Source organism: Agrilus planipennis, unplaced genomic scaffold, assembly GCF_000699045.2.
Source record: "Agrilus planipennis isolate EAB-ADULT unplaced genomic scaffold, Apla_2.0 scaffold69, whole genome shotgun sequence".
NCBI lineage: Eukaryota > Metazoa > Arthropoda > Insecta > Coleoptera > Buprestidae > Agrilus > Agrilus planipennis.
Window position 1 is genome coordinate 894,840 of NW_020438962.1, and position 20,391 is coordinate 915,230.

General features: G+C 35.9%; 3 protein-coding genes across 4 annotated transcripts in view; all 3 read left to right on the plus strand.

The window, feature by feature from the left end:
- The first annotated feature begins 1,352 nt into the window (after positions 1–1,352).
- On the plus strand, positions 1,353–11,639 carry LOC108735871 (homeobox protein PKNOX1-like). Of its 2 annotated transcripts, XM_018468080.2 has the most exons (8): positions 1,353–1,752; positions 1,824–1,899; positions 7,632–7,787; positions 8,366–8,537; positions 9,144–9,413; positions 9,674–10,057; positions 10,139–10,385; positions 10,452–11,639. In XM_018468080.2, exons 3-8 carry the CDS (start codon positions 7,642–7,644, stop codon positions 10,616–10,618), a joined length of 1,386 nt encoding a protein of 461 aa, XP_018323582.1. In that variant the 5' UTR covers positions 1,353–1,752; positions 1,824–1,899; positions 7,632–7,641; the 3' UTR covers positions 10,619–11,639. The 2 variants fall into 2 exon arrangements, with proteins under 2 accessions (XP_018323582.1, XP_018323581.1); XM_018468079.2 differs by having other exon boundaries at positions 1,353–1,899.
- A 2,200-nt stretch (positions 11,640–13,839) lies between these two features.
- LOC108735881 (serine/threonine-protein kinase BRSK2) overlaps positions 13,840–20,391 on the plus strand; it is a 17,098-nt gene continuing 10,546 nt past the window's right edge. Inside the window, exons 1-2 of the mRNA XM_025975181.1 lie at positions 13,840–14,549; positions 15,006–15,355. Of these exons, the coding sequence (XP_025830966.1) occupies positions 15,262–15,355 (94 nt within the window). The 5' untranslated portion in view covers positions 13,840–14,549; positions 15,006–15,261. The remainder of the gene's footprint in view (positions 14,550–15,005; positions 15,356–20,391) is intronic.
- Positions 15,448–20,216, plus strand: LOC112904637 (homeobox protein PKNOX1-like). Its single transcript, XM_025975182.1, has 6 exons — positions 15,448–16,364; positions 16,943–17,114; positions 17,721–17,990; positions 18,251–18,634; positions 18,716–18,962; positions 19,029–20,216. The coding sequence occupies exons 1-6, from the start codon at positions 16,219–16,221 to the stop codon at positions 19,193–19,195; spliced, it is 1,386 nt and encodes a 461-aa protein (XP_025830967.1). The 5' UTR covers positions 15,448–16,218; the 3' UTR covers positions 19,196–20,216.

The window sequence follows — 20,391 nt, forward strand, 5'->3', positions numbered from 1 at the left end:
AACACGATAACATGATCCTCAGCAATTCGTCGTCATCATCATAAGGTCATCAGTCCTAAGACTGGTTGGACACGCATGTCAACTCTTTCCTAACCTGAACTAATCTTCGCATTTCCCTAAAACTAGAATTACCCATATCCTTGACTATTTGCGAACAGTAATCTAATCTAGGTCTACCTCTACCCCTCCTAACTCCTGCTTCTGCCTCTAATATGTCTCTGACTAGACCTTCATGCCTGAGAAGGTGTCCTACCAACCTATCTCGCCTATTTTTTATTGTCTTCCATATAGTCCTCTGTTCTCCTATTCTTTCCAAAACCTCTTCATTTCTAACCTTATCTACCCACGATATTCTCATCGTCCGCCTATAACACCACATTTTGAACGCTTCTAACCTTTTCTTTTCCGCCACTTCCACTGTCCATGTTTCGCACCCGTACAACGCCGTGCTCCAAACATACACATTTAACAACCTTTTTCGAATTTCTAAATTAAGCAACTAAAGAAAGAAAAAAATAGGGTTTGGTTAGGTTTTAGTAGGATTAGGCAACCGAACCCAACCAATTGTTAAGCAAATAACACAAAAGTAGGTTTTTTTTGGAGTTCCCATTGCTTTAAACACGATAATCTACCGTAATCTCATGATTCTAAGCAATCCTAAAAAAATAGGGTTCGGTTGGGTTACAATAGAAATAGACGACCGAACCCAACCCTTTGTTAAGCAAATCACACAGAAATAAGTGTTTCTTTTGGGTTTCCCATCGCTTTAAACACAATAATTTACCGTAACGGTATGATCCTAATGAATCAAATAAAAACAGGTCTCGATTAGGTTCGGTTGGGCTACGATAGGAATAGACAACTGTACCCAACCTATTGTAAATAAATCGCACAAAAATAGATTTTCTTTTGGGTTTTCTCATTGCTTTAAGCATGATAACGTACCATAATCGTATGATCCTAAGCAATCAAAGGAAAACAGTGCTTAATTAGGTTCGGTTGGGCTACGATAGGAATAGACAACCGTACCCAACCGGTTTTTTAAGCAAATCATACAAAAATAAGTTTTCGTTTGGGTTTATTATTCGTTGCTTTAAACGCAATAGCGTACCATAGTCTTTTAATCCTAAGCAATCAAAGAAAAACAGGGTTCAATTAGATTCCGTTTTAGTAGACCTCGTATATGTACTCTTTATATTCGATCAGTCCTTATATCTTTATTTTAACTTACATGCAAAAAAATAAATAGGCCGGGCTTAGGAGGCGCATGCCCGACGATAATTCCGAATTTTATTAAATTTTCATCTTATCTTGTTACTGTTGGCTGTATTTTGATCATAATCTCGCAGTTTTACTTTTATATTTGCAAACAGAACAATCTTAATTCAATTAATTAACGCTTATAAGATTTAATTCAATTTTGGGCGTGTTTTTGTCCGATTAATAATCGAGCATCGGCTTGTTTCTGTTTCGCTCGAAATTCGTTTTCGGAATGCATGTGAAGACGAGACGTACGTCCTGCATTGTAGGATAAAGGCGTAGCCATTTTGATTTTGACGAATATTGACATACGTCTTGCAGTCTAGACAGAAAGTCATTTGTTAGTGGTGGTTTGACATGTAAACATTTGCAAATTTGCTATAAATTACACTTATCGCTATTTTGCTTACAAATACGACTTTTGAATTGTTGTGTTTAATTGTGTGCGTGAAAAGCCGGCATTTTTTTTCCAAGAATTATCGCTAGTTTTCTGTGAGTGCTTTTTTTTTGTTTTGTAAATCAAGTTAACCTTGCCTGGTGTTTTTCTTTTACGAAAAAAAAAGTTCGATATGGTTTGCTACAAGTTGACCAAGTTTTGGAAAAGACGGATCCAGAATTTTGAAGTTTTTTGAAATGAGCGTGAGTATTTTTCGAGCGATCCGAAATTATTTACGTTTGTTCGAACCAAATGTGGCAAGGGACGGATGTTTTGTTTGAGATATTTATTAACAAGACTTCCTAAACAAGTGTAAATTAGTATGTCCTTCTAAAAGTAAAGAAAAACTTTGGAACTGGCATCCAGTTTAAGTAAGGTTATGTACTGTGTGTTGTGTACCTATAAGGTAACGTGTCTTTGATTGGACGCAGCTAACAGAAATGAATTTTACCGCCGAACGTACTCAAAATAATATTTTATAATTTTTTTTTTGAATGGTACTTAGTTACTTTTTTTGACCCTTAAGTTTACAAAACGTAAAAACAAGTGCGCGGCTGTTGCCATAGAAATTAATTCGTACGCGTTTAATTTTAACCAATCATGTGCATATTAATAAGATTTGTTTGGTGGTTGCCATGGAAATTAGAGCGTACCAAACGCCATGTTTTTGCAACAATCAAAACAACAATGTTGCGGACTAGCTAACAATAAGTTTCCATGGAGATTAGTCCGCGCGGCCATGTTTTTTTACAGTAACTATAGCAACTAATAAACAAAAGTCTTAACAATTGCCAATATGACTGCCGAGGAGGTAGTCTATGCATAGAAATTAGCCCGTGCCGCCATGTTTTTTTGCAGTTACTAGAAAAACCATTAAAATAGGGTTTAATTTTGATATTTTTCGATTATTGTTACGACAAAACGCAAAGTTTAATTTATGTAACGCCAAGGCACGATAAAAATACCTAAACGGTACGTGACGCCAGATAAAAACTTTCGCTTTTTCGACGATCCAGTTTTTGTCAAATGTTACATTACTTGACGGGCTTGGGTCAAAGGGACCGCTATAAATTTTCCAAAAGCTAGAAACAATTGGTCATGCACGATCATTTTTTTTTGTTTCATCTTCTCCGAATCGATCAAGTTTACCGAATTATACTTGAACTATAATTATTTATCGCGCGGCACCCACTTTTAACGCCAAAACGTGATTCAAGTTAACCGTAAATAATTGGTGACGAACTATAGCATACTACCATCAATAAACAAAAAAATCTTAACCAGTAGTTCAATTGGTACAGCACGAAGATAATAATGAAGTGCAAACTGACTTAAAATATTTAAAAAATTCTAGTTACAGTGCCTTATCTTTTTGATAAGCGTAAGTCGGTCCACCATTTTGTATAAAGTATCACTAACTAATTCGCTAACAATGAGATAACTTGTTTTTTTTAATATTTTGTCTTTACTTCAATTTTTATTATCTTTATTTTCTACAACGTGATCTTCTTTTATTTTTGTTTTTTTTTTCTTTTAACAAAAATGGCGTGTTCTATTTTTTATCTTTTGTTTCTCAACAATGTTATGTCATTTGTTTTTTATTGTTTTGATTTTTGATATTTTCTGGAACTTGAAATTTTTAACGGTTTAACGTTACAAATAGCAACGAGGTGGCGTTTCTTGGGGGGGATTCCCAGGCAAGAAGAAGATACCTTGCCGTCGCGACGCTATTGTTATCGTTTGTCGCCACCTCTTCTTCACGCTTTCCCATATTTAAATTGGAACATGTCTCAAATGTTTACGACTGTTTAGAAGTACAATTTCAACACGGTAAAATACGGACTGCTGCGGAAGCTGCATTAAAATCATCCCCCCGTGGAAAACTATCCAACCCTGCTGCACACTTTTCCACCTACGTTAATACACATACAGTTCGTCACAAAACGATTTCTAGATTTTTAAATTCAGTAGAACAATTATGTGGATATAAGCTCTTCAAAGGCTAGGGCCCTTGATCAATTTTTCATTCATTTAGCCGTCTCATGTAAGACTTGCGCGTATCATAATCAAACATTACGTCGTAAGATTCGTTTTTTTTTTGTTGTTTTCCATAATATTGTAGGTTCTGGGTGTCGCAATGAAAATTTATGGTGGTGATAGTAAGAAATCTATTCGAAACCTAAAAAATGCATTCGATATTCAGAAAGAGCGATTGTTTTGTTTTTTAACGTTGATGTTAAAAAGAAATTTGTTTGCGCTTTTGTTTACATGGACTGCTGAGTTTGAGATGGTCCGTATATCTATATGTACCTACATACAAAGTTGGCTTGGACTTTTTCGTTTTTCACGGAAAAGACTTCGACTTTTCCTTCTTTTTATTTTCCTTTCGGGCGACAAGAAAACGTCCGTCGAGGCAAGTCCTGCAATAATACCGCGACATCAAGCGATATCAACATACAGGGTGTTTGTATAATTATCACCTTAAATTGATTAGAAAAGAATTTCACGTGAAGTTTCGGTCTCTAATTCGAATAATCGTCAAATGACACAAAATGTAGCAATTTTTACTTTCAATTATTTTTCTCGGAAAAAAGGATTGGGTAATTGACTTTTCTAATTAAGTTTTCTTGCTCTTCGTGTGTTTTTTTTGTGTAGATATGTAAATGAACAGTTGTTACAGAAAGAAAAAAAAACGCGAAGAAAACAGATGAACAGAAGTTTGCGGTGGCGTCCCGTCGCGACGCGCGCGACTTCGGCGTTTAATCTGCTACGCGAAACGCTCGAAGGGAATAAAAAACAGCTGCGTCCGCGATATCCGGCCGAAATTAATAAAAGGGCCTTCATGGTCTCCCCGTGTCGTAGTCGTAGTAGCGTCAGTCGACGACGCCGCCGCCGCCTGCCGTCGCTGCGAAACGAGCCCTTGTATAAATAGTTCATAAGGCGACGCGACGGCAATATGTTTAATTCATCCAACGGGATCGCGCGGGCGCAATTATTGTATTCCCGAATACGTCCCGTGGCGACACTTGTACGTAATCGTTTGCGACGTTGCTACACGTATGCGGACTTCCCCGCATTCTCAAAAATTTTAACAATGAAAGTGACCCTATTCAGCAACATTTTTATATTAGCATCACCTAATACCGTCTAATATTAAGTACCGTACCGCATTTGAAGCCGCCATGTTTGCTTCCTTTCATTTCGTAACAATTGTTGTCTAAGAGTACAATTTTGTAGTGTCATGGTATCAAATGAAAGCGTGGATAACGTCAGAAACAATTGCCACAGTTACCCGAACCGTATCAGTTGTTTTCGAACTTGTTTTATATAAATGATTGTTTTTGAATCAATATGGCGGCTCCATTTCGTAACAATTGATGTCTAATAAGCTAAAGCTACTCTCAATTGTTTTCGAACGCATTTTATGTAAAAAAATTAGTTTGGAATCAACATGGCGGCTAAGAATTGTTATACAATAATAGTCTTCTGCAAGAAAGAGTAGAGCGGCAACATTAATTCATATTTATTCTCTCTGAAGAGAGATGTATCGTATCGCAGTTCAAGCCGCCATGTTAATTTTATCTAAACATTGCTGTCAATTATGACAGTGTCCAAATACTATAACGTGTTTAATGTCTAGGAGAATATGGAAATAAAGAACATCAAAAACAATCGTCAGTGTATCCGCCCTTTATTGTTTTCAACCTTGTTGTGCGTTAGCAATTTGTTTAGAATCAATATGGTGGCCAGACTTGTGCCTATCCGATGGTCTACTGTCATTGAGAACAAAATGGCAACGTCGTCGCTTACGATGAAATCGCGCCCGTCGCGTCGCGTCGCTAGAGAGGTTGATTCGCTCGCTCTTTCGGTCGCGGAACGCATTAAAAAGTACATGGAACGATATGGCGCGGGTTCCTGTAATGCGAATATTTGTATGCGACCTCCGGCGTCCGGGGAAATGAAGCGATACGGGCGCTTCGTGGCGCGTACGTTTCCGGTCTTTTTGTACACCGCACACATAGACAAATACACGTGTATTTTTACGTTTGTATATACTTGCAGAAGGCGGATCTATATGTAAAGTATTTATTTATACATATGTGTAACTATACAGTACGAACAGAAGATATACTGTACAATAAAAAATTAGAAATGTTTTAAATAGCTTAGCATCTTTTTTTTTTTTTAACAAAAGAATTTCGTTTGAAAATATTTTCTAATCGTATTTGGCAGATAGTGTGCTGTTTTTATTACCGTTTTACGAATGTGGCTTTGGCCGTTTCACAGTTTATTTGTGTAAGATTTTAATACTTTCAAAATTCATATTTTATGATGTTCAAATTGGTTTCTGTTGGCGGGACTGAATGAAAATGTTTATTTGCTTAGGTAAATTTTAAAAATAGACAAACGGCTTTTCCTACGGTTTCAGAATAATTTTTTATGGGAGAATTTTTTCAGCTAGACGCCCGAAATAAATTTATACAGATCTTTTTATTATTATTGTTCAAGATATGATTTCATGGCTTTGTGGTAACCAAGCAACAATAAATTTTAATTGTAGGTACTAATGTGCCTTAAAATTAACTAACAACAAATAAAAAAAGTGTGTCTAGGACCCTCCTAAATGTAAAATACTGGATTTAATGTTGTAATAATGGATTGTGTTTTTTTTCTTATGCAGTTGTTTTGTTTTAGTTTGAGTAAAAACGAAGTTCTGTTCGTTGATGTTCTTTTTTTTATTTCCTTCTGAATCTATCTCGTTAGGGGTTTGTTTCGGATCGTGCCATCTTAAAGTCGTTAAGAGCACGGAGAAGACTGCGGAATTAGTCAAATTAAGATTTTGCGAAGCATCCTTTAAACCCGGTTGCACTTGTGTTTCGAGCAGCCATTTTGAATTTTTATCGTTGTTTTAATTACAGAAACGGCAATAGTGCGCCATCCCACCCTTTAATTACCCTTGTATATACTAGTCGTTTATTTAATTCCGTTTCTTTCTCTTTTCATCTGTTTTGCTCTTGATCCCTTGCTTTTTGGTTTCCGTGTTGTGTTTTTTTTTAATTTCCAAAGGAGAAAGGAATTTAATTCTCTGTTTTGTTGGTTGAAACTGCGTTAGATTGCGTACCATGAAATTTTCTCCATTTGGCTGAAACGTTAAAAATTAACTGGTAATACATCTCTTGCTTTTTGGTGCATAGATCAGGTAAATCTTTTTATATTTTTGGGTCGTATGTAACTAGCCCTTTCCAACGATACGTCACACGACATAGCTGAAATTTTTTTTTGTTTTCATTGCGGAAAGGATCCAAAATGGCGGTTGAAATTTAAAGATGAGATACCAGGATCGAGTAAGGTATCATATTAAAGGGCTCAGCGTGCGCATTCGTAACCAATTATTTTTTTAATTCTAAATTCGATCCTTTTTGATTTACGATCAGAAATGTGAACAAAAATTTTAAAAGTGATTGGATTTTTTCGAAAGTGCAATTCTTATTTCCGTTTAAATTGAAAGTGTTAATTTATTTCAACATTTAATTCATTTGCATGCTTGGATATATCCAAGCTTCTAAGCATTTTACTGTAGTAGGTGTCACGCAAGTAAACAATTTAAATTGCAATCTGCATTTGCTCGCCTAATTACCATATCACCACGTATCCACAGGTTGAATAATTCCTCGACAAATATTTACTCCTAGTTCTGGATTATGTTATATTAATTATCTAACGAATGGCATTTTCATAAACACCTACGTAATTTTTATCATGTGGACAGTTTAATTTATATTTTTTTATATAAAGATTTTCCCACAGACTCTTATATTTAACAGCAGTATGTGTATAAACAATTGAGAAAATTGCATTTTGTTTCTCGTTAATCGATAGCAATGCTGCATTGTGTTTTGTTTTCCTTTTGCCTTTGCAAATGTTTGTATTTCAGGTAAAATGACATGGAGTGTGGTGTGCAAGGCGGAATGCTAAGCGTGCCACCAGGGGGTGATAATGGCCCCCAACCAACCCTACCGTCGACGTCACTGTTTGCACCCCCTGACACTGATCAGGCCCAATTTGAAGCTGACAAGAGAGCAGTTTACAAGTAATATACGTAAATGTATAGATACATATAAAAATAAATAATAATTGAAGAGGTTTATATTTTACCAACTAATAAAATTCATTAACTTTCAATTATTGCCGCTGTAATATTTACAGGAAGCTGTATACATAATGCTTTATCGGGTGTAAAACTTTATTAGGCCCGAGATAAGGATAATCCCCTTGTGGTAGCTAACATGCTTACTAACTAAATGCTGTTAGTACACCATAAAACTTTGGTCACGTTTTATAACAAATACTTATCGTTAGTAGTCACAGGAACGAAAATTGTAAACGCGGGATCATCTTTTTAAACGATTTATTACAATGTGTAAGGGATTTAGCCGAACTAGCTTTAGACGAAATCCGATAAGCATAATTACTGGAAAAACTGTGTGGAAAATTCGTTCAAGTCATTGTTGTTTTCGAAACCATAAAAAATTAAATTGAAAATTCATAAATTCCATCTATCTCATTTTATTACGTTATCGTGTTTCATAATTTTTATTTTTTCATTAACGGATCCGATCGTATACATTTATTATGAAGTAAACATGAGTATTTTTTTTTTAATTGTAGGCATCCCTTATTTCCCTTGTTAGCCCTTTTGTTCGAAAGATGCGAATTAGCGACCCAGTCGGCCGATTCTCAGTCTAGCGATGCATTTAATTTAGACATTCAGGCGTTTGTTCAGCATCAGGAACGGGATAGGAAACCGTTTTTAGCAAATGAACCCGAAATAGACGGTTTAGTAAGTCCCTTAATTTACGCTTTAGTCCTAATAACAGTCCAAAGTCGAACTTTAGCTGGATCAAGTCGATAAATTCATTACATCAACTTGTCCACGTTTTTCTATTGTTTGTTTTGTTGTACCCTTTAACAAAAACATTTTTTTCTTCATTTATCTTGTTTTTGTTTTACTTTCGCAATAATATTTTGTTTTTTTAAGTTGTTTTATTCAACTACTGCCTCTTTTGTTTCATTACGTAGATTTTGTCTCCAGTGAGTGTCCAATCTCCATGTTATTTCCTAACCCAGACTTGAGTAACACAATTACAAATTTTGCTTACGGTTCTAATTTAATTAATTGAAACGTGGAACCAATAAGTTGTGCCATTTTTTTCTCAACCTACTTGGCACTTTAGAGGAGCGGTAATTGCTGGAATTACCCGGTTATTTTAACTTAAGGGCCATTTCCGACCTTAATACATTTCGACGAGCTTAATAAATATGTAAATTAATCGTATAATTGTTGGAAGGCACTTTTGCGTTTGTGTAATTTTCTACGCTTAATCCAGCTAAAATTTCGACGTTCCGGTTCACTTTTGGCCATTACGAAGTCGATCATGCTTTCTAGATGATCAAGGCGATTCAGGTGTTACGAATTCACCTTCTGGAACTGGAAAAGGTCCAGGAATTATGCAAAGACTTTTGCAATCGATACATTACATGTTTAAAAGGTAAGATGCAGTCGGAAAACCTCCTTCGCTCCGACTATCCCCAAGGTCCCACTGTGATGAATGGAAACTTGGAAACTAACAACAACAGCATGCTGTCCCACGGGAACTCCGACAGTGGTTCAAATTCGAACAGTCCCGTTCAGTACAACAGTGTGAACAATAGTCAAGTGAGTATTGGCTAAATAATCGACGGTTTTATTGAGTCTAAATTGTTTGAAAAGTGATTTTCAGTTAACCCGTTTTCTTCCTTTGTTTCTACTGATGACTCGCTTTTGTTCCGATTGTTCTCTTTTCTTTTGTCTTTTGTTTCATTTCTTCTTTGTTTTGGTATTGGGTTGCGCTTGTGTTGATTTTGAAAGGTTTTCTTTTTTCGTCCGGTTTTTTTCTTTTCGATAATTTGCCCGGGTCGCTTGTGTACGTCAAACAGGTTGTGTCGGCCCCAGGCGGTACTCCAACTCCCATGGACCGTCCAGTAGAGGGGCACAACGGTTTCGGAGGTGGCCTGCACTATTCTTCGACCCCTACACCTCCCCTTCAACAGCAGCAGCAGCAGCAGCACACTCCTTCCACCTGCAGCGATCCCCTAGTGGTTCACGGGTCTACCCCGTTGTCGCAGATAGGGGCGAACGTGTGTCCTCCACCGCCTCCTAGTGATAGCTCGGGACAGGTTTCGCCCGCTCCAACAACCCCCGGCGGCTCCGAGGAGTGTGACAGCGATTTTACCTCGCGAATCGGGAGGAAACCGAAGAGGGGCGTTCTACCGAAACAGGCGACTAGCGTTATGAGGTCGTGGCTGTTTCAGCATCTCGTGGTGAGTCCCGTGAGGGTTTGGGATACTTTACGTACCATGAATTAGGGTGTCCGGAGACTTTTTTGATTTCTTTTCCGTTAGCATCCCTATCCAACGGAAGATGAGAAGAGGCATATAGCTGCTCAAACGAATTTAACCCTGCTCCAAGTGAATAATTGGTTCATTAACGCTAGGAGACGCATATTGCAGCCCATGTTGGACGCAAGTGCCCCTAGCGATAATGGTAACATAGGGACGTCACCCGTTCATAAAAAGAAAAAGGTCCAAAACAATAACCGTCGATTTTGGCCTCAAGACTTCTCCGGGATGCAACCCCAATTAGACAGTGGTGAGTTTGCTTTTTGACCGCGGAAATCGCAGGGGGGGAAAATTGACACGATTTCTTGTGGCACAGGTATTCTGTCCAGTTCCGATGACGAGGGTGATTCGTATAGCAGCGACGGGGATGAGGGTAGTCTGGTAATAGATTCCGGCACCACTCAAAACAACGACGTCACCCAAAACGGCCACCGGGACGTAGACACGTTGACCTTTGCGAATTCCGACTCGGAAAGGTCATAAGCTAACGTAATAATAAAAGAGACATTGGTATCTATCGAAAATGATATACATACATACATATAATCGGTTTACTATTTCGACGAACCTCGTATACGTAATATATACCTCATTTAGAAATGTGCGGTTGATACCCCTTTGGGATCGGCCGTCGAATTTTCAAGTATACTACCCCTCGTGAAAAACACTGACCCATTCCAGTATTAAACAAAAAGAGTTCTTGTAAATTATTATACGATTAACTGTAAGTATATATACGTAAATATTTTTAATGTTTGTTACTGATGTTCGGTCATCTGACACTAGGAAAGTTTAATTTAATCACGGCAGGCGACGATGCGTATTTAAATTAAACTGATAGTTGGCTTGAGCGTTGCTCTTGATGTGTAACCGTTCAAAAAATAGTCAAATTTCTTGTTTGACAGGCCCCGCGTCTTCCATACAAACAACAGTCTTTTGTTATTCGACTGTTTTTGTCACGCACTTTTGTTTTGTTTTTTTATTACTGCATTTTGAAAGAGGTTGTCATATGTCTTTCTGGTTTATTTTTGGTGATCGCTGCATTTTATTCTATTAGGTAAATTCATTCCAAAAAATATTTATTTTTGTTATATATCATAAGAAAGATTATTTTTTGAACTGAATACGTTTGTATACACACGTGGAACTTATATACGTAATTAAACAATAAATAAAAATTTTTCCATCCAATTTACTTTGAATAACGAAAAATATAATAATTATATACATGTGAAAATATTTTTCTTTATATGTATCTATAAAAAAAAGCTTAAAACACATTACTGTTAATGTAGGTCGTCTTCGCGAAAATATGTATTTTAAGAGTTTTTACTGTGTCATATTTTCAGCTGACGACGATGAGACAAATTTTTCGGATATCTATATACAAGAACAATTATATTTTGAGCTCACCATCACTTGTTATGCTTGAAAAGACATATTTAGATTTTTTAGATACCATAGTAGGGATCGTTTGCAATTTTTAAATAAATAATTGCAACAGGCCATAGTATTTGTTCCTCCTTAATTGAACGTTTTACCTGTAAAAGTATACGTAATGAAGAAAGCAATGTAAATAGATTTTTTATAGTTGCTACGTACGTGTTATTAAATATTTAAGGTCAATTAAAAAAAAAAAAAAAAACAATTGACTGAGCCATCTGATTGCTGAAGTTCTTGCATTCTAGAAAATAGTCAGCTTTTTAGCCATTAAACAAAAAAATCTTCTATTTATTATTTTTTTTCTTATATTTTCTTTATTGAAATAGAGACAAACCAAACGCCATTGACTAACAGACGCATTAAATTCATCCCCCTTAAGGATATCTCATCCATATTTTTATATTTTCATAAAATATAAAATTGATGCTTGAATTCTTTAAGTTTCAGAGCCCCTCATCTGCACAATTACCTTTTTCCAATTTTCATTTCCACCCCCTGCGTCGTCACCCAAAACCTATCCCATTCTCTCAACTTCACTCACTGGCCTCTGTATCTCTTCCCTCTACTTCAAACACTTATTTAATATTTTACGTCATTCCCTACCTCCTACATCAATCCTTCTGATATACAGCCCCCCTCACCTAAACATTTACCATTTCCAATTTCCAACTCCAGCCCCTGAGCCTCCACGTCTCTTTCTTCCTCCTTTTCTATAATATCATCCTCTTCCACCTGTACCTCCCCATCTCCTCCCCAACATTTAAACACTTGTTTGGTGTTCTTCAAGGTCGTCCCCATCCTCCAATGCCTACTTCATTTGTATCTAAAAATCTTACTTCAATATCCTGCAGGGGTCGACACCCTCTGACCTTCAAAATAATAATAGACGTTCATTTACTAATAAAAATTCTATGGATTAGTTTGGCTAGCCAAATAAGTCAGTACCGTATCTTTTTTGTATTGAATTTTATGAAAAATTGCTTTCGGTCACTTGATAACTTCAGCTGTTCAGATATTTTTGGAGTTTTACCTTTAAGTTGCTATATCAGTCTGTGATAAAAATGATTGCTATGGTCATTTTAAGAAGCCTGCGTAAATACTTTTATATATAATAAAAAATGAGATCGTTGATCTTTACAACATCTAGCAATAATTAAAAATTAACCACTTTTTTTCTATTGTTTTTGTCCCAAAACCGCATAGCTATTCTACTAATGTCTTTACGAAAAGAAAAAAAAAGAAAATAACCGTTTGTGAGGTGCTTTTGTTTTTCCCTGTTTACCATATTAATATTTATTTTTTATTATTGTTGTTGGATCAACGATACAACGATTTTTTGAAATAGGACGTTCAAAAATCGCTTCTTGTGACTATGTATACGCCAAAATACTCAAGATAATTTTTAAGATTCTTAACTATTATTATTAGATACGTTCGAAATGATTTGACGAAACAAATGGATTTTTTGCTAATTCTACACAAGAATGCGATTTGCTAGAAGTGCTTTTTTTATCAGTGGTTCTTTTGCAAAGCCGTAGCATTTTTCGGTAGAATTAGTGAATACACTTTATTATCATCATCACATCTCTGTTAATAGCCTACAATGTGTATTTTAATTGTAACGATAATAAAAATAAATTAAAATCAATATTATTTATTTTGTTATTCCCAACAATCACCCTTCAAATAAATTATTTCCTTGCATTATCTTATTATTTTCTGTACAGACCCTGTACAAATTAATATTAACCTGACGTCCTGTCGATGATGTTTTGTTAATTTTATAGCTAGTAGGTTTTTGTTTTTCAAAAAAACAAAAACACGCAACAACAAATGGAGTGGGGGGGTAAATTTTATTTATTCAACTTGCTATGTTGTCTGACTTTCTGTTTGTTTGCTACAAGTCGCAACAATAAAATGCAGAGTTTTTAACTTTTATTTGAAAAAATTGATTTCGTTAGTTACTATATTTCTGTTATTTATTACTTAATACAGGCTAAAACAAATAATATGGGAACTGAATNCGAACAAAAGAACTAATACCCATAAACAAATGAGCATTCATTGACTTAATGTAAAAGCACCTTATATTACGATTTTCTTACAGTAATTAATTGGTTCTTATATAGGTTAAGCGGTCAAAAAAGGGCAAAATAAAAAATTTTCAAGGGATCCCATTTAAAAATAAGTAAGTTACGTAACACCCTGTATATCCAAAAATTAATTATAAAGTATTTTTTATTTAAAAAGAAAAATTACGACGAAGAAACTTTTCTTCACTTGTTAGAAAACCGCAAATGTTTGAAACCCTCTGTTTAAACATCGCCGTGACAGTCGCCAAAAGGGGTGGATGGATGGATCAAAAGGGCGAAATCACCCGCTATATATATATATAAGTATATACGTATGTACTTTATGCCAATATGAAAATTCTTGTGTACTACTTAGCACCTTTCTAATCCGACGCTAATATTTCTACCACGTTCAAAGGAAATTGGGGATTAAGGGTAGTGCGTCCGGGGATGTAGGAAATGCACAATATATTTATAAGAAAAAAGAACTTAAATAGCGTCACAGTTTCGTTAAATATTTTTTTTAATTGCTTAAACAGGCGCTAAACATAATAACACCCTGTGAATTTTTTTTATGATGTTTTGATGTTAGGTGTATTTAGCATTCGAATAGAGTTAATAAAGAATGGCGAGGGTGCATTTTGTCTTGTCGTATATTAGGGTGAACTAGCGCGTTCTAGGGATATTTAGTCAAAGGATGGTTGCAACCACTATTGATTATTCCCACCCTTGTCCAAAGCACGAGAAATATGAGAAAAAGCAGGTCCTTCACGAAATGTCAGAAAATCGGGAATTTCGGCTTAAAAACGGCAACGTTTAAAACCGTTGTGAATTGTTTTACGAATTGGTTTCAGTGAAATTGTGCTCAACGTTTAACAACACACCACCCCCCTGCGAAAGTAAGAAATTGTTTCGATGTACGGCCTGTTCAAATTGTGTAAAAAATTATTTACTTTTCTGTACTATTATTTTTTTAATTCGAATTTTATTATCTGCACCAATACAGTGATTAGGCTTGAAAAAAAAAAAGACAGTCACTGCAAGGGTGAGAGTTGAGTTTCAATATTTCAAAAGTTTTCATGCATGTCTGTCACATTTAAAAAATTTTTATTGCCGAACAGTCGAAAATTATTGATAGAAAAATCGAAATATCAGTCAATCAATTAATTTATTATGTAATCATTTTTTGGCCTTTGTTTTTGTTTTAAAAATTTGAAAAAACATCAAAATTCATGTGTTGAATATTCTATATTGTTCCTAGATAGTTTATGTTTACGTATTAAATTCGTTATATTATTATGTTGTCAGTAAGTAGTTAAAAACTTTAGAATATTTTAATCAGGTTGTATTTTTAGATTTTCCGAAATAAAAAATGTTCGGGGACCTTGCAAGTGTTGGGTGACACTAATAAAAGTGGCGTGTGCTCAGAGGGGGGAATTTTCCGACTACCCTTCCGGCAAATCCATCCCTTATAAAAACAAAGCGTACCAAAATTTCGATAGATAAAAGAAAAATGGCATATCTGGTGGTGCACGGAAACAGGGGTATTAATTTCTATAAAAAAGCTTTTCACGCCGATTTGTTGTGACAAAGAAAAAAAGCGCTTCGAAAATGCAAAAAGAAAATTCTTCGGGAAATAATACGGAAAACCAGCAATACGTCGGGCCCTACAGACTGGAAAAAACTCTGGGCAAAGGGCAAACAGGTTGGTAAAAACTATACGAACTATACAAAAAATTAGTTAATTTATTATATATAATNAGCGTGCGCATTCGTAACCAATTTTTTTTTTAATTCTAAATTCGATCCTTTCTGATTTACGATCAGAAATGTGAACAAAAATTTTAAAATCGTTGGATTTTTGAAAGTGTAATTCTTAATACTTAAATGGTATTCCGAATGAACATTAAACATTCTGTTTAAATCCAAAATGGCGGTCGAAATTTAAAGATGAGATACCAGGATCGAGTAAGGTATCATATTAAAGGGCTCAGCATGCGTATTCCTAATCAATTTTTTATTTATTTCTAAAATACATCCTTTTTGATTTACGATCAGAAATGTGAACAAAAATTTTAAAAGTGATTGGATTTTTTCGAAAGTGCAATTCTTATTTCCGTTTAAATTGAAAGTGTTAATTTATTTCAACATTTAATTCATTTGCATGCTTGGATATATCCAAGCTTCTAAGCATTTTACTGTAGTAGGTGTCACGCAAGTAAACAATTTAAATTGCAATCTGCATTTGCTCGCCTAATTACCATATCACCACGTATCCACAGGTTGAATAATTCCTCGACAAATATTTACTCCTAGTTCTGGATTATGTTATATTAATTATCTAACGAATGGCATTTTCATAAACACCTACGTAATTTTTATCATGTGGACAGTTTAATTTATATTTTTTTATATAAAGATTTTCCCACAGACTCTTATATTTAACAGCAGTATGTGTATAAACAATTGAGAAAATTGCATTTTGTTTCTCGTTAATCGATAGCAATGCTGCATTGTGTTTTGTTTTCCTTTTGCCTTTGCAAATGTTTGTATTTCAGGTAAAATGACATGGAGTGTGGTGTGCAAGGCGGAATGCTAAGCGTGCCACCAGGGGGTGATAATGGCCCCCAACCAACCCTACCGTCGACGTCACTGTTTGCACCCCCTGACACTGATCAGGCCCAATTTGAAGCTGACAAGAGAGCAGTTTACAAGTAATATACGTAAATGTATAGATACATATAAAAATAAATAATAATTGAAGAGGTTTATATTTTACCAACTAATAAAATTCATTAACTTTCAATTATTGCCGCTGTAATATTTACAGGAAGCTGTATACATAATGCTTTATCGGGTGTAAAACTTTATTAGGCCCGAGATAAGGATAATCCCCTTGTGGTAGCTAACATGCTTACTAACTAAATGCTGTTAGTACACCATAAAACTTTGGTCACGTTTTATAACAAATACTTATCGTTAGTAGTCACAGGAACGAAAATTGTAAACGCGGGATCATCTTTTTAAACGATTTATTACAATGTGTAAGGGATTTAGCCGAACTAGCTTTAGACGAAATCCGATAAGCATAATTACTGGAAAAACTGTGTGGAAAATTCGTTCAAGTCATTGTTGTTTTCGAAACCATAAAAAATTAAATTGAAAATTCATAAATTCCATCTATCTCATTTTATTACGTTATCGTGTTTCATAATTTTTATTTTTTCATTAACGGATCCGATCGTATACATTTATTATGAAGTAAACATGAGTATTTTTTTTTTAATTGTAGGCATCCCTTATTTCCCTTGTTAGCCCTTTTGTTCGAAAGATGCGAATTAGCGACCCAGTCGGCCGATTCTCAGTCTAGCGATGCATTTAATTTAGACATTCAGGCGTTTGTTCAGCATCAGGAACGGGATAGGAAACCGTTTTTAGCAAATGAACCCGAAATAGACGGTTTAGTAAGTCCCTTAATTTACGCTTTAGTCCTAATAACAGTCCAAAGTCGAACTTTAGCTGGATCAAGTCGATAAATTCATTACATCAACTTGTCCACGTTTTTCTATTGTTTGTTTTGTTGTACCCTTTAACAAAAACATTTTTTTCTTCATTTATCTTGTTTTTGTTTTACTTTCGCAATAATATTTTGTTTTTTTAAGTTGTTTTATTCAACTACTGCCTCTTTTGTTTCATTACGTAGATTTTGTCTCCAGTGAGTGTCCAATCTCCATGTTATTTCCTAACCCAGACTTGAGTAACACAATTACAAATTTTGCTTACGGTTCTAATTTAATTAATTGAAACGTGGAACCAATAAGTTGTGCCATTTTTTTCTCAACCTACTTGGCACTTTAGAGGAGCGGTAATTGCTGGAATTACCCGGTTATTTTAACTTAAGGGCCATTTCCGACCTTAATACATTTCGACGAGCTTAATAAATATGTAAATTAATCGTATAATTGTTGGAAGGCACTTTTGCGTTTGTGTAATTTTCTACGCTTAATCCAGCTAAAATTTCGACGTTCCGGTTCACTTTTGGCCATTACGAAGTCGATCATGCTTTCTAGATGATCAAGGCGATTCAGGTGTTACGAATTCACCTTCTGGAACTGGAAAAGGTCCAGGAATTATGCAAAGACTTTTGCAATCGATACATTACATGTTTAAAAGGTAAGATGCAGTCGGAAAACCTCCTTCGCTCCGACTATCCCCAAGGTCCCACTGTGATGAATGGAAACTTGGAAACTAACAACAACAGCATGCTGTCCCACGGGAACTCCGACAGTGGTTCAAATTCGAACAGTCCCGTTCAGTACAACAGTGTGAACAATAGTCAAGTGAGTATTGGCTAAATAATCGACGGTTTTATTGAGTCTAAATTGTTTGAAAAGTGATTTTCAGTTAACCCGTTTTCTTCCTTTGTTTCTACTGATGACTCGCTTTTGTTCCGATTGTTCTCTTTTCTTTTGTCTTTTGTTTCATTTCTTCTTTGTTTTGGTATTGGGTTGCGCTTGTGTTGATTTTGAAAGGTTTTCTTTTTTCGTCCGGTTTTTTTCTTTTCGATAATTTGCCCGGGTCGCTTGTGTACGTCAAACAGGTTGTGTCGGCCCCAGGCGGTACTCCAACTCCCATGGACCGTCCAGTAGAGGGGCACAACGGTTTCGGAGGTGGCCTGCACTATTCTTCGACCCCTACACCTCCCCTTCAACAGCAGCAGCAGCAGCAGCACACTCCTTCCACCTGCAGCGATCCCCTAGTGGTTCACGGGTCTACCCCGTTGTCGCAGATAGGGGCGAACGTGTGTCCTCCACCGCCTCCTAGTGATAGCTCGGGACAGGTTTCGCCCGCTCCAACAACCCCCGGCGGCTCCGAGGAGTGTGACAGCGATTTTACCTCGCGAATCGGGAGGAAACCGAAGAGGGGCGTTCTACCGAAACAGGCGACTAGCGTTATGAGGTCGTGGCTGTTTCAGCATCTCGTGGTGAGTCCCGTGAGGGTTTGGGATACTTTACGTACCATGAATTAGGGTGTCCGGAGACTTTTTTGATTTCTTTTCCGTTAGCATCCCTATCCAACGGAAGATGAGAAGAGGCATATAGCTGCTCAAACGAATTTAACCCTGCTCCAAGTGAATAATTGGTTCATTAACGCTAGGAGACGCATATTGCAGCCCATGTTGGACGCAAGTGCCCCTAGCGATAATGGTAACATAGGGACGTCACCCGTTCATAAAAAGAAAAAGGTCCAAAACAATAACCGTCGATTTTGGCCTCAAGACTTCTCCGGGATGCAACCCCAATTAGACAGTGGTGAGTTTGCTTTTTGACCGCGGAAATCGCAGGGGGGGAAAATTGACACGATTTCTTGTGGCACAGGTATTCTGTCCAGTTCCGATGACGAGGGTGATTCGTATAGCAGCGACGGGGATGAGGGTAGTCTGGTAATAGATTCCGGCACCACTCAAAACAACGACGTCACCCAAAACGGCCACCGGGACGTAGACACGTTGACCTTTGCGAATTCCGACTCGGAAAGGTCATAAGCTAACGTAATAATAAAAGAGACATTGGTATCTATCGAAAATGATATACATACATACATATAATCGGTTTACTATTTCGACGAACCTCGTATACGTAATATATACCTCATTTAGAAATGTGCGGTTGATACCCCTTTGGGATCGGCCGTCGAATTTTCAAGTATACTACCCCTCGTGAAAAACACTGACCCATTCCAGTATTAAACAAAAAGAGTTCTTGTAAATTATTATACGATTAACTGTAAGTATATATACGTAAATATTTTTAATGTTTGTTACTGATGTTCGGTCATCTGACACTAGGAAAGTTTAATTTAATCACGGCAGGCGACGATGCGTATTTAAATTAAACTGATAGTTGGCTTGAGCGTTGCTCTTGATGTGTAACCGTTCAAAAAATAGTCAAATTTCTTGTTTGACAGGCCCCGCGTCTTCCATACAAACAACAGTCTTTTGTTATTCGACTGTTTTTGTCACGCACTTTTGTTTTGTTTTTTTATTACTGCATTTTGAAAGAGGTTGTCATATGTCTTTCTGGTTTATTTTTGGTGATCGCTGCATTTTATTCTATTAGGTAAATTCATTCCAAAAAATATTTATTTTTGTTATATATCATAAGAAAGATTATTTTTTGAACTGAATACGTTTGTATACACACGTGGAACTTATATACGTAATTAAACAATAAATAAAAATTTTTCCATCCAATTTACTTTGAATAACGAAAAATATAATAATTATATACATGTGAAAATATTTTTCTTTATATGTATCTATAAAAAAAAGCTTAAAACACATTACTGTTAATGTAGGTCGTCTTCGCGAAAATATGTATTTTAAGAGTTTTTACTGTGTCATATTTTCAGCTGACGACGATGAGACAAATTTTTCGGATATCTATATACAAGAACAATTATATTTTGAGCTCACCATCACTTGTTATGCTTGAAAAGACATATTTAGATTTTTTAGATACCATAGTAGGGATCGTTTGCAATTTTTAAATAAATAATTGCAACAGGCCATAGTATTTGTTCCTCCTTAATTGAACGTTTTACCTGTAAAAGTATACGTAATGAAGAAAGCAATGTAAATAGATTTTTTATAGTTGCTACGTACGTGTTATTAAATATTTAAGGTCAATTAAAAAAAAAAAAAAAAACAATTGACTGAGCCATCTGATTGCTGAAGTTCTT

Bases quoted from the DNA above. Each gene is read 5' to 3' on its own strand.
- LOC108735871 (XM_018468079.2), top strand. From the start codon at position 7,642: ATGGAGTGTGGTGTGCAAGGCGGAATGCTAAGCGTGCCACCAGGGGGT. The intron at 9,414-9,673 runs GTGAGTATTGGC...TACGTCAAACAG, and splicing joins ACAGTGTGAACAATAGTCAA to GTTGTGTCGGCCCCAGGCGG. The intron at 10,386-10,451 runs GTGAGTTTGCTT...CTTGTGGCACAG, and splicing joins GCAACCCCAATTAGACAGTG to GTATTCTGTCCAGTTCCGAT.
- LOC112904637 (XM_025975182.1), top strand. From the start codon at position 16,219: ATGGAGTGTGGTGTGCAAGGCGGAATGCTAAGCGTGCCACCAGGGGGT. The intron at 16,365-16,942 runs GTAATATACGTA...TTTTAATTGTAG, and splicing joins GACAAGAGAGCAGTTTACAA to GCATCCCTTATTTCCCTTGT. The intron at 18,963-19,028 runs GTGAGTTTGCTT...CTTGTGGCACAG, and splicing joins GCAACCCCAATTAGACAGTG to GTATTCTGTCCAGTTCCGAT.